This window comes from Gadus chalcogrammus, chromosome 17, assembly GCF_026213295.1.
Source record: "Gadus chalcogrammus isolate NIFS_2021 chromosome 17, NIFS_Gcha_1.0, whole genome shotgun sequence".
Classification (NCBI taxonomy): Eukaryota; Metazoa; Chordata; class Actinopteri; order Gadiformes; family Gadidae; genus Gadus; species Gadus chalcogrammus.
In genome coordinates, this window is record NC_079428.1 from 7774363 (window position 1) to 7788686 (window position 14324).

The 14324-nt window shown below is 49.8% G+C and overlaps 1 protein-coding gene across 1 annotated transcript in view; it reads right to left on the bottom strand.

Moving 5' to 3' along the window:
- The window catches only part of LOC130370323 (pyruvate carboxylase, mitochondrial-like), a 254949-nt gene that overhangs the window by 3159 nt on the left and 237466 nt on the right, over positions 1-14324 (bottom strand). The window contains exons 22-24 of the mRNA XM_056576055.1: positions 8724-8903; positions 4169-4343; positions 3530-3603 (exon numbers count right to left, since the gene is read on the bottom strand). Coding sequence (XP_056432030.1) covers positions 3530-3603; positions 4169-4343; positions 8724-8903 — 429 coding nt within the window. The remainder of the gene's footprint in view (positions 1-3529; positions 3604-4168; positions 4344-8723; positions 8904-14324) is intronic.

Below are 14324 nucleotides of genomic sequence, written 5' to 3' on the forward strand. Positions count from 1 at the left end.
GAGGAGGAGGAGGAGGAGGAGGAGGAGGAGGAGGAGGAGGAGGAGGAGGAGGAGGAGGAGGGACCAAATGACAATCAGGGGAAGGGAGCGAGGAGTGTTGTTGTTCCTCAACTGCCATTTGCAGCTCGATATGCTGAAGGACATCACCGTCTGTCCACCGCAAGTACGCAGTAACGCACAACTCAGCTGTGCGTGTATGTGTGTGCTCGCGTTGTTTCCACGGTAGGTGCACCTCTGGTTGAACCTATGGTCCAAGCTGTGGCCGTGCATTGGACTTTCCCCCCCCCCCCGCCCCTCTTCCACCTCTCATTCATACGCATCATCCTCACGGATTCATTCCAAACGTCGTCCCTGGTAACATCTCTGCGATCCCTTAACTCTCCTCATCCCTCCATCCCTTTCCCCTCTCCATCCCTCTACCCCTTCACTCCCTCTTCCCTCTCTCTCTGTCCCTTCCTCCCCATGTATCACCCTCTCTCTCCATAAACTATACCGTGTATGTCTCAGTCTCTTCTGTGTCTCTATCCCTAAACTCCATTTCTCTTCCAGAACCCACTCCCTCCCACCCTTTGTCTCTCTCTATCCCTAAACTCTCCCCCTTCCCTCTCCATCCCTCTCTCTCTTGTGTCCATGGTTACTATAGCCATGGCGCTGATGTGAGTGGAGGATACCCGTGAGTCGGTCAGGACACCATGACTCTACTCTGATCCCCCACTCCCTCCCTCCTCCCTCCCCTATGAACATCGCAGACTCACTCTAGCCTTCCTGTTGCCAATTCTCCCCAAATAAGGTCCCTCTTAAAGGTGTACACACACGTCTGAAGGCATACATCAGCAGGGGGGGGGTGAACTTAATAGCATGGTTTTAACACAATGGAGTAAATCTATGTGTTGTTTGTTGTCACCCTGGGTAGCCCAGTGATGACAAAACAGATTGATCCACACGTCCATATCACAATGCCAGAGTAACAAGCAGCAGAAGCCAACCTGTGAAATTAAATCAATATACCACGTCTGCTTCATTTAAAATCAACAGTGGCTTAAGAATCTTTTCATTTAGTTTACTTACCTAAAGATATTTAACAATTATTTGCCGAAGGCGAAGTGAATAGTGGGGAATTGCCCGCTATTCCAGACTATTCACGGAGCCTGAGATGTAGCATATGCTAAATACATGCATCTATACATACACACATACATATATATATATATACACGTCTATATGTACATGTATATATATTTCTATATGTATAATTATATAGACATAAATATATATATATATATATAGACATATATATATCTATGTCTATATATATACACATACAGTATATAGACATGTATACAAAGTCTTTACTGGGTTGACAGTGGTCTGAAATAGAGTAGAGACATGCATGGTATGAATGGTACAACTGGTCCGTTCCGGCGATCTGATGGGACTCGGATCAGCATAACAAACGTCAACACACAAGCCTCGCCTTCAATTTAATTGAGTTCAATTATTGAGGATGACTGTTGGCGTGCATAAGCATACAAGCGTGGCGGCGGCGGAGAGAACGCAGCGAGGGTACGTGACGACGCGCAGTGCAAGCGGAGAGGAGGGGGGTCCGACTCAAAGTGGCATTGTCCCCGACACGCTTCCCAAGCGGCAGCTCTAGCCGTGAATTGACCCTTATTTTAAACCTCGTTCCTTGACTGCGATAAAATGACGCGTATGAAAAGTACGCACGAATAGGGCACTTTGAAATAATTGCAGGATTGCGCCGTGGGAGTCGGTGATCATGCAATATAAAGCACGACAAGCTGCCGCCTATAGGAGTCCAGTGCCTGTTCAACACCGCCAAGCCACTGATTGCACGGTGCTATCGATGCGAGTGTTCCGGAGAGCCGCTCCCCGCCAAGCATGAAGTCAATTGGAAGAGTGGGTTGTCACGGAAATCAAGGGACAGATGTGCATACAGAGACTCTTCCATTAATAGGAACCAGTGAAGTCCCTGCTCGGAACGCACCACTCCGTCCTCCCATATTGTCAGCGCTCCACGGCCAACGCTCGTTCCGTCGACTTCTTGCGAGACACCGCACTTCCTTGGGAGTCCTCTGTGATATGAGCGCTAAACGTGAAGTCGATCGGATTAACGGTTGTCAGGATAACCCAAGGACCGACACACAGCGATCCCTTGAAATATAGTTATATACACACACATCTCAAATGGATTGTATACACCCTCGGATGAACAATAGAGTCTTTATTGACAGGGAGCGTTGAGCTGGGGGTCGGAGCCAGGTTTGGAGCGCACGGCTCAGTTCTGATTGTGAGCGGAGACATTAAACACAGACGTCTGAATATGCCGTCGTATTGAACCTGCAGGAAGGTGCCTTCTGGGTAGAGGCAGTGTGTGTGTGTGTGTGTGTGTGTGTGTGTGTGTGTGTGTGTGTGTGTGTCGGAGTGTCATTAAAATCCAATGAGAGGAATCGATGCCGGGGAACAAAGAGAGCGCTAAGACTCAAGAAATCCTGCCAGACTCTTGAGGAGAGCGAGTGGGAGAGCAGGTGGAGGAGAGAGAGGAGGGGAGTGAGGGGGAGAGAGAGGGGGAGAGAGACGAGGGGAGTGAGGGGGAGAGAGAGGAGGAGAGAGACGAGGAGAGCGAGGAGGAGAGCGAGGAGGAGAGAGGAGGAGAGAGAGGAGGAGAGCGAGGAGGAGAGCGAGGAGGAGAGCGAGGAGGAGAGCGAGGAGGAGAGCGAGGAAGCAGTCAACACGGGGAAACGCCTGGCTCCGCGGCCCCCTTTAACAACACCAGGACTTCTTTTTGGAGCCGTTTCCTGAATAAGTCATGATTAGCAGAGGAACGTTTTAGAAATGCTTCTTGAAAGCGAGCAGTCAAGGGCGTTTACAGCTGACGAGCGGCCCGGGAAGCTAAATATATTATGCGGTAGAACGACAATTATCATTATTAATATGACTTTTAAACCAAGGCTTCAGTGTTGGAATAGGAGTAAATGTCAAAAGCTCAGACTACTCGCATGTGAAACTATTAGACAAACCTTTTTCCTCTCAAAGAGGAACGTAGCTAATAAAATAATGTTCCCACTTTGCACTTTATTTAGTTTGGCGGTTTTCCTCCAAACGAAAATCCTTGGTTAAAGTCCTTGCTTAAAGACTTGCAAAAACATATTTTATTCAGTAGTATTGACTGTGCCAACACATCCCATAAGCGTCTATACACATACACCTCATGGACAACATGCACGTCTATGTGAATGGACTTGTCCCGCGTCATTTGCAGTCACCCCCCCTTTTCCCAGTTGCCTAGTGTTGACCGCCGACCCAGGACTGATGGTCAAGACCAGTCGTGCAGCAGTGTGTTCCGCTGAAGTCGGCCCCCCACTTTAAAGTGGCAGAGTAGGAGGGGGCCTAAAGTCCAAACATATTTCTTGAACCAACTACCTTCTAGTTGACTGCCTTTACACTGACCTCATTGAAAAATACATGAAAAGGAAAAGGATATAGAGATTATGCATATCGTTTTTCCTACCTCAAACTCCTCAGCGATCTTTGGTCCGTCCAGGAAAAGCCTTGTGTTCAGGCAGTCGACTGGGCCGAAGTTAGCTACACAGACAGACAGAAAGAGACAGAGACAGAGACAGAGACAGAGACAGAGAGAGAGAGAGAGAGAGAGAGAGAGAGAGAGAGAGAGAGAGAGAGAGAGAGACAGAGAGAGAGAGAGAGAGACAGAGAGAGAGAGAGAGAGATTTATGAACAAAGGGTTGGGGTTAGGGCAGCCATTCAATAACACTCAAAACACAAATATATTCAACACTATCCTTAAAAAGTATAAGAAACCTGTGCATTGATTTTTTGAAGAGTTCTCTTCTTTGGAGTATTTCCATGTCCGATTGTATAAATATATATGCAGTCATAACTACAGATACATTCAAATGAACAGCTTTAATAATTAATTTGAGTTCAAAACAAGTTTTATTAAAACAAGGGTTATTTCTGCAGGGCATATACAAAATTAATCTGTCTGGGTTGGTGTGTGTGTATGTACGTGTGTACGTGTGTGTGTCCGTATGTACGTACGTGTGAATGTCTGCGTGTCCGTACGTGTGTGTGTCCGTGTATCCGTACGTGGGTGTGTGTCCGCGTGTGCGTGTGCGTGCGTGTAACAAACCGGTGAACTCTTTGTACTCCTGGAACACCTTGGGGTACATGGCGGCGGACATCACGTCCTCGGGTGTGATGTCATCGCCGTGTGCCACGCGCAGACCCTCTTCCAGGGCCTTGAAGTCCATGGGGGGCAGAGAGGCCCCGGGGCGGCCCTCGATACGGGGGAGCGACTTGATCACCTGGAGGGGGGGTGGGGGAGAGAGAGAGGGACCGAGGGGAAGAATTGAGTTAAGGCCAAATCTGTAGGAATCACTCAATACAATCACTGTGGGGCTCTGGGAGGGAGACATGCGCTGAGAGAGGGGGAGAGGGATGGGAGAGACTCGTTCACAGTGTTCCCTCGTTCCCTTGCAAATAAATCCTGTGCTTTCATGACGTAGACGCCCTTTTGTTTGTCACGTTTATTTCTGTGCACACTTGTTTTCAGAGTGTTGATATCGTTCACTGTGTTAGCACCTCTGTGCGTATTGGGCGTGTTACATTTCCATTCATCTCTGCGGGTCGTGTATTAGCACTGTTGCGTGCGTTTGAACTTGCATACGCTCAAGCCGCAGCTGGAAACATCCTCAATAGTCTGATGAAGACATCCAATGCTGGGGGCCGGTGCATTGGTAAGTGCCTTTACCCGGAGCTCCCTAGCTACCCTGACACTGTCACCTCCTACATTGGCAAATGCATTGCTGATGTAACCAGCAACAGAAGCCATGGCTGACAGGAGAGGTCCACGGGCTACTGAGGGGCCAGGATTACACCTTCAGAGCTGGGGACGCAGCCTGCCTGAGAACAGCGAGGGCCAACCTGTCCCGTGGCATCAGGAAAGCCAAATGCAGCCACGCCACAAAAATAACACACAAAGACAGCAGAGAGGTGCGGCGCCTGTGGCGTGGAATCCAGACCCTCGGAATACAAACCCTCGCCACACATCTGTGACAGCCGCACCTCCATGCTGAATGACCTCGACGGCTTCTTTGCCAGGTTTGAAGCACACAACAGCACACCCCCACAGAAGATCGACCCCCTCCAAGACCAACACCCGCAAGGCTGCAGGTCTAGACAACATCCCTGGCCGTGTGCCGTTGTCACGTTAAAATTGTACCGGGGGCGAAAATTGTACCGGCCTACGTCATTGTTTGTTTACATCCTGACAACCTGACAACCTGCCCGGCAACAGACGACACGATGCAGAAAACATGTTTCCAAACGACGAAATAACATAATACAGATAGCGGATCGCTATCTGTATTATGATAGATAGCGATAACACTTGTGTTATCGCTATCTATCATAATACAGATAGCGATCCGGCAACAGCCCCCCATGGACTTCAAGGCCCTGGAAGAGGGTCTGCGCGTGGCACACGGCGATGACATCACACCCGAGGACGCGATGTCCGCCGCCATGTACCCCAAGGTGTTTCGTCGTTTGGAAACATGTTTTCTGCATCGCGTCGTCTGTTGCCGGGCAGGTTGTCAGGATGTAAACAAACGATGACGTAGGCCGGTACAATTTTCGCCCCCGGTACAATTTTAACGTGACACCTGTCTTCACAGACATTTTCAACGCTTCTCTGAATCAGGCTGCTCTTCCGTCGCGCTTCAAAGCCACCACCATCATACCTGTTGCAAAGAAGCCCTCAACATCCATTTTCTATGACTATCATCCCGTTGCACTGACCCCCATAATCATGATGTGCTTTAAAAGGCTATTCATGGCTCACATTATATCCACCCTCCCCGTCACCCTGTACCCCTACCAGTTTGCACAGCGAGGTAACATATGCTTTCTCTTCTGCTCTTCACCTAGCCCTCACATAGACTTTAGTTCAGCCTTCAACACCATCATCCCTCAGCAGCTGATCGGCAAAATGGACCAGCTTGGGCTCAGCACTTCCCTGTGCAATTGGCTGCTGGACTTCCACAGCGAGAGGCCTCAGGCAGTGCGGGTCGGCAGCAACACATCCAGAACCACCGTTCTGAGCACGGGGGCCCCCCCCAAGGCTGTGTGCTCAGCCCCCTGCTCTTCACACTGCTGACCCACGACTGCGCTCCTTCCTTCTGGGGCAACGATGAGACCCACTACAGGAAGGAGGTCAATCAACGTGGTGTGTAGAGATAACGACCTCCCCCTGAACGTCGAGAAGACCAAGGAGGTTGCAATCGATTTCAGGAGAGTCCCCACTCCTAAACCCCCACTGACTTATGCGGAGAGAGGGAGCAGCATCAATTTCCTGGAGGTTCACATCAGTGAGGATCTCTCCCGGACATCCATCACCAAGTCCCAAGACCAAGCGCCGCCTCTACTTCCGCCGCAAGCTGAAGAGAGCAAGAGAGCAAGAGAGCAAGAGAGCGAGAGCATCCATCATGTGCTCGTTCTACAGAGGCACCATGGAGAGCATCCTGACCAGCTGCATCACTGCGTGGTTTGGGAGCCGCACTGCTTCCAAACGCATGACCCTGAAGGGAAGACTGGAGGCCACTGGAAGGATCATCGGTGTCCTACTCCCCGCCCTCCTCGACATCTACGGAACCTGCCTGAACCGCATAGCAACCAGCTTTGTGGAATGACCCCACCAAGCCCTCACACAGGCTCTTCAGCCACCTGCCATCTGGGAGACGGCATCGCAGCTTCCAGGCCGGCTCCACCAGACTGGGAAACAGCTTTTTCCACCAGGCTGTCCTCTCTCCTCCTTCCCTCACCTCTGCCCCCTCGAACACTGGACTTTAAAACTCCCTCCCATTTGCCCCCAAGAACAGATTTTGGATATTTCAATCTATTTACTTTTTTGAACTTCATTTTATGCATACCGTTTTTTTTCACTAAACTTTGCACTATTCTGATTTATTTTGCACTATTTAGAATTTATTTATTGTGATATAACCTATTTTATTTTATCAAATTTTCTCCCTTTCACCTTATTGCACCGTGGGTCGGTGACAAACGTTTTGACTGGCACATAATTTAGAATTGACAATAAAGCTGACTTTGAAAGCTTCGAGACATGTTCCCGACAAACTCCATCCGAGGTTCTCTCAAAGACATCGTTCGACAAAAGAACACATTTATTTCTACCTTTTCTAAAAATGTCTCAAGGACGCACTTCGACCGCGGTGCATGCTAAGTGGACGCCCGTACTCGACAGCAGCTCAGAAGGTTGTTTTATGTTTTATTTCACCCTCACTCCTTCCTGTTTCCTTTCATTACTTCGCCCGCCCCCCCCACCCATCGACAGTGACGTAGTCGTTAATGGAAACTAGCAAAAAAACATCCGTGAGTCACCTGCTACACAGAGGGATGTTTGGGGTAAAAGGGTTCCTGTCACTCGCTTGCCTTCCGTCTAAAGTTCTTTAGAGATGGCAGGTGTTCGTGTGAGAGGAGGGAACGAGAGGGAGGGAAGGGGATGGAGAGGGGAGAGGAAAAGAGGAGAAAGACCGAAGGGAGGAGGAGGAAAGGAGAGAGAGGGAGAAACCTAGGGACAGAGTGAGAAGAGTGAGACCAGAAACACAGAGAACATGAGAGAGAGAGAGAGAGATAAATGCATGTGACAGTGTTTTACCAAATGAAACGCCCGCTGGCTGGTCAATTACCAGCACCAAAACGTAATTATGGCGTCGCATTGACCTTCACAGCCTCAGCGCTAGCACCTAGCGTCAGCTAGCCTCTTTGCCGGTCATCTCTGCCCTGTGTTGGGCTGCGTGAACGCTGACCGTCTGGCTTGTGCACGCTCGCCTGATTAGAAACCATAGGACTCAAGCTCATATCTTGAACTATACACACACACACACACACACACACACACACACACACACACACACACACACACACACACACACACACACACACACACACACACACACACACACCTGACAGAAAGGCTAATGGTGCCGTTTATAGCCTGCATACTTGTGGATATCGTGAAATATATGTTGGCATTCTAAATGTCTCAGATACGCACATTTGATGTGAAGTCTTTGCCGAAGTTGGACCAAGTGGGAAGGCTATATTTAGACGGGCGCTGATGAAACGCTACAAAGAGTGTTTCACCGAGGCGCCGCCGCGGCCCCACATTAAGCTCATCTGGAATAAGAAGGAGACACAGAAGATTCTACCGGACGGAGCGGTGAGTGGACTGGAGCCCGAACGCCTGGAAGAGATACGGGCCCAGTGGCGCCCCCACTGGTGGGGATCGGGATTGCCCCAGTCTTTTGCTGATGACTTATCCATTTCTCGATGGTAGTATAGTGTTATTTCTTTGTATTAGGGATGTTTATTGGGCGGGCTGGGATTGGCTCCACTTTGTGTTGCAAAGTCTTTAATTATCATCGGCATTTAAAAATAATCAGCCACTCTTTATTTATTTAGACTTTTGCTTGGTTGCAGGTAATCAAATTATTTGTATAAGTATTATGATATTCTGATGACAATTCTCCCTCATTCAGTGTGTGTGTGTGTGTGTGTGTGTGTGTGTGTGTGTGTGTGTGTGTGTGTGTGTGTGTGTGTGTGTGTGTGTGTGTGTGTGTGTGTGTGTGTGTGTGTGTGTGTGTGTGTGTGTGCGTGCGCACCTTGCTCCTCAGGGGCTCGGGGAAGCCCCCGTGGGGGATGCCGATGTGCCCCTGCAGGAACTCCACCACGGACAGGGGCAGCGACAGCTCGTCCGCCTGCTCCTCCACCTCCGCCCGGGTCAGGTTGTTCTGCACCATGAACTGGGCCAGGTCGCCCACGATCTTGGAGGAGGGGGTCACCTGGCGGGGGGGAGGGAGAGGGGAAGGCGTTAGTGAGGTGGTGGTAGAGAGTGATGCCGTCGTTGGGTATCCTCAGTCCACGTCTTTAAAGCTTTTTGTCCGTTTGTCGTTTTTTTCCTTCCCTGGCAGATCTAATGGAAATGGAAAGCCGGGCATTCAGCCATGCATGTGCTGGCCCTGTAAAATGATGCTAATAAATGCAAAATAATTGACACTTTACTATTTTAAGCAGTTGGTCATTAAGGAGACTCCAAGACCCAGAAGATGAGACAATTTAGATTATGAGGCCATCGGTCTTCGGTTTTTAGCCATGGCCGGACACTCCTTCCATGCTGTTGAACCATTTTAGCAGTCGCTTTTATCCCATGCAATTTACAGTGGACTCTGGGTTAGGTGGGTGATGGATGTCTACAAGTTAGTATGTCGACACCCAAACTACACTACACTGCCTTGGTACCTCGTGTCTCAAACGGCTGTCGTCAGGTGAGAATTGTGAACGTTTAGAAAATCGATGTAACATTCTTAAGAAAAAGGGGAGAGAGAGAGAAGGAGGAAGTGGGGGAGACGGAGGGGACGTGTGGTGAGGTCACAGGTCAGAGGGCAGAAGTCCAGGTGATGCATCACACACAAAGACGGTCAAAGACATGACTTTCCCAGGAGGAAAGAACGCCTTGCTTCTCCTCGTGCTCTACCATGACTGAAGAGGTGTCCTGTGGATATCAGCATTCATAACCACAGCCCCCCCCCCCCCCCCCCCCCCCCCCCCCCAGGCTGTCCAGCCCGTCCAATTACAGTGACATTCTACTTGACCCTGCTTTCCCGCTCTGGGCTCGGACGTTGGCCGGGCTGAACCGTGTTCCGGGATAGAGCCCGGGGTTCATCCACCCCACGCACGCTGGTTCACTCACAGGACCGCACACCTCTGACCCCCCCACTCCTGTGTGGAGCGGCGCGCCGGCAGCAGGACATCCCTTCTGTTTTGAACCCAGAGACAAACCCCCCCCCCCCGACGGACCCAGACAGAGCTCTGGTTGTTTTGACCCCTCGTCTCTTTTGCCGGGCCGTGGGGGAATGGGGAGGGAAACAACAAACTACCTACATTATTCTCAGCTCTAGTAATTACAGGGTGTAACGACGTCAAATGGGGGGGGGGGGGGGGGGGGAAGAGAGAGAGAGAGAGAGAGAGAGAGAGAGAGAGAGAGAGAGAGAGAGAGAGAGAGAGAGAGAGAGAGAGAGAGAGAGAGAGAGAGAGAGAGAGAGAGAGAGAGAAGGAGCCAAGGCAGAGAGAGCGAGAGGCAGGGGGGGCGAGAACGGGAGAGAGGGTTGCAGGGGAAGCGTTTCATTAGAATCACATATATTCAATCCCTCCACCCTTTATAATGGCTGCTCATTATGGCCATAGCCATCCTTATTAGCATAATGGTGATAAACTCCGTCGCTGCTCCACCCCCCCCACCCCACCTCCCCACTGTCTCGTTTCACCCAGACAGAAACGGAGCACTTGGGTGTAAATATCCACGCCGTCATTACTCTCCATGGGTAATATTGGCTGGAGAGTAGCATAGAGTGCGGTGGAGGGAGTTTGGAGCCATCGCGAGGCCTCCATTAGTTTGTGATTGGGGGGGGGGAGACGATGATGAGTAAAAGAGAGCTGAGGGAGAGAGGGGACGAGTTAGGGAAGAAAGAGAGAGGAAGAAAGGGAGGGAGGGCTGGGGCAGACGGAGGGGAAGGTGTGAATAACAGCGAGAGAGAGAGAGAGAGAGAGAGAGAGAGAGAGAGAGGCAGGGAGGGAGGGAGGGAGAGAGAGAGAGAGAGAGAGAGAGGTTTGACAGATAATACAAAAGCTGATCACCACCATTAGGCGACCCCACCCAGGGGCCACAGACAATGGCTACACCGCCTGAATCGCTTTAAAGTTTTATGGCAAAATACAAGTTAAGGCAGCTCTTTGGGCCTTAGCAAAAAGAAAAGGGTTTTAAAATAAATAAATAAAACGGCGGTATTAATTCTCACTCCGGGGAGACTGGGGCCCCTATGAAAGCGAACAGCGTGTATTGTTAAGCATCACTATGAACCGGCTCCGGGGACACTGGAGGGGCCAAAGTCACAGACCGCCTCTTGTTTCCGTAGCTCAGCGTTGGGCTGATAAAACGTCCAGTGGACCGGGGGCAGAGAGCTACACCGCGCCTCTCTTTTGATTACAGATTCCGTTATGGCACAAAATGGAGGATAGGGATGCACCGGAGATTTTCGGCCAGCACACGCTTGTCTGGCTAAGCGCCAATATGTCTGCGGTGTGGACGTTTTTCAATGTTTCTGAGAAAGACCCACGTATAGCGATTTGCAAAAATTGCAATGCCTTGATTTAAACAAAGTTATTACACAGTCATAGCCATAAATGCATGGTACTAATAATTGGCATAATAATTATTTTTCGGTGTTTTTGGTTTTCGGTATTCGGCCAAGAATTTTCATTTCGGTGCATCCCTAGGAATAAAACGACATGACTATCGCTGGACACGATTGTAAAAATGAAGGAGAGGAAGAAAGCGTATGATTGCGACCGACCTGAGGCCAAAATGGACACACAGCCCTCGATCTTCAATTTTTATAATCTATAACGACAAGGAGGGCAGAGAGGGAAGGAGAGATGGACAAGGAAAAAAAGGGGGAGGGAAGGAGAGGGGGAGGGAGAGAGGGGCAGGGCGAGAGAAAGACATGGAGGGAATTAGGGAGGGAGGGAGGGAGGGAGGGAAAGAGGGGCAGGTACAGAGATAGGGATGGGCGTGGACGGCGGAAGGAAGGGAAGGAGAGGGAGGGAGCATCTTAAGGCGGGAGAGAGGGAGAGATGGGGGAGGGAGAAGAGGGAGACATTTCCCCTTGGTCCTTCCTATATTAATAGTGATCTAAACTGTGGATCACCGTCACCCCTGATGAATCGGTAAAGGTCTGGTGTGGTGGAACCTGGGGAGGGGGAGAGAGAGGGTGGAGGGAAAAGGGAGGGAGGAAGAGAGCATGGGGACGAAGAGAAGGGAGGAGGAGGAGGAGGAGAAGGAAGACTGGGAGGAAGAGAGAGGGGACTAAAAGGAGAAGGAGGAGGAGAGATGGTGGAGAGAGAAGGGGGAGTAAAAAGGAAAAGAGAAGGAGAGAGGGAGGAAGGGAGCAGGGGAGAGGAAGATGAATGAGGAGGAAGAGGAGGAAGAGCAAGAGGAGTAGGAGGGGGAGGAGGATGGGAGAGTCTCAGGGAGAGTCAAACAGTAATTGGATGAACCCTTGTGACGCCGCAGCCAGGAGGAGCCGGGTGCTGGAAGAGACCGTGGGGGTTTGCCCGTTTCATCAGCCCGACGCCACCGCCGCGCCCACTTAAGGGTGGGGCGCCGCGTAGGAAAACAGCGGGAAAGTCACGTAGCGTGTGCGCTCTGCTAGCAACAAGCATGAGTGCTCACACACACAAACAGGAGGTTTCCTGTTCTCCTCTGAACAGGAAACATTTAGAGAACACGAAGGCTACATACATACATAGAACTTAACGCTAGAGTTGGCAATTTGAGAAAACTAGCTCAATTTTGAAAGTATCCCCCTCCTGAAAAATTCCCACCAAACCCGTCGGCCCTCACTTCAAAGCCTCTCCCCTAAAAGAAGTGACTAGCTGGCTAGCTTTAGCAATAGGTCTGCCTAGGCTTGTAGGAGGCTCTGGTTATGTGCAATGAGTGTACAGCACAGGTCTGCAACAGCCTGAGATACCGGAATTGTTACTTTTTCTGACTCAGCCTTTGCTTTATTGATTGCCGGATTGATTTCAACAATTATGACCAGAAATGCTTCCCCTAGCTTTAAGTTGTGTGTATGAAAATGCAGGCTTCTCTCAATGTTTTCTTCTGACAGGAAATAATGACGTAATTTTCTTTCTGTTTGTCTGATTCCTTGGAGATTCGTCTATGTTAAATACATCGATACAATATGAAGGAAATAGCGCACTTGTAACAAAATAAACCATGAGAAAGAGGGAGAAACACCCAAATGAATAAAGGGAAAGAAATGACGGAAAGGGGTGCCAGGTAAAAAATAATTAAAGAGTGAAAGAAGGAAATAAAAACGTTTGCACAACATGGTGTGCCAATATACTGGGGGTACGCTGAGATAAGCAAGCAAGAAAACAAAGCAAAATACAAAGATTAGCAGGGCTGGCCAGGTCGTTAGAGTGGGGCTATTCTGAAAGCTTCTATTCCACCTCAACATGTGATGTACTGCCCGGCCTCCTTTCCCTATAAACAACTGCTGTTTACTGTCTTCAACATCAGGTGTGTGTTGTGATTACAAGCACACACACAAACACGCCCTCCCTTTCTTTAAACTCCACCACCCCCCCTGTGAAATGCTTTGCCTGGGTGGGTCCACACTGGCATCGAGCCACAGCGGCCAGCTCTGATTTTCAATAACCCTTGATGAATTACCCACCTACTCCCCTGCCTCGTTCTTTGACACGCTCGCACACACACACACACACACACACACACACACACACACACACACACACACACACACACACACACACACACACACACACACACACACACACACACACACACACACACACACACACACACAAGCTTGACCCTGCACCCGTTGAAGAAGATGGTTGCTCATTTGTATCAAGGGGAGGGTGAAAAATATATCTGGGTCACCCACAGGCTGAAGAGGAAAAAAGAAAACCAGGAGGAAGAGGGAGAATAATTGGATTCAAGTGGTTCCCGTGTGACTCCTACCGCAATCGTCATTTATCAACTCTAGATCCCTCGCTTTTATTATTACTGTGCCTTGCCCCCCGCCCCCTCGCTCCTAAATGACTTACTGCTGACAAGGCAAGCCTTGACGGAAGGGCGGGCACACCTGCCTGTGCCCACCTCTTCCCCTCTTTCGACATCACCTGACTGCGGATAAAACCAGTTTTTTTCCTGATGCAAAAATCGCAAGGTGTCTTCTTGGCATGTAGGGACCCACTTTAGTGTACCGAGCAGGATACGGATGTTTGGTCAATATTGAACAAATAAAAAATGTCCTCCTTTTCTGCGGTCCTATAATTCTGCTGCTGTGACATCAGAGTATCACGATTGAGGATCAATAAAGTGTATCTTTATCTTTAAAAACTGTTACCTGTGCTGTTACAGGTTCTAGTCCCACTCTCATGGGGTATAAAATCAACAATGTCGGGGAGAGTGACCCGGAAACCCTCAATGCACAGGTGGGGAAGCACCATCTCTGCTAGTCGTCAGCTGACTAGACTTACTGTTTGTTCAGACTCCGTTTGACACAGCAATTGATGTCATTTCCTGCAATGGCGAAGTGAACCCGCCCGCTACCCATTTGAACATGTGACGCAATTGTCGTGTTAACGAATTCAGCGTCTAATATGTGTACGGA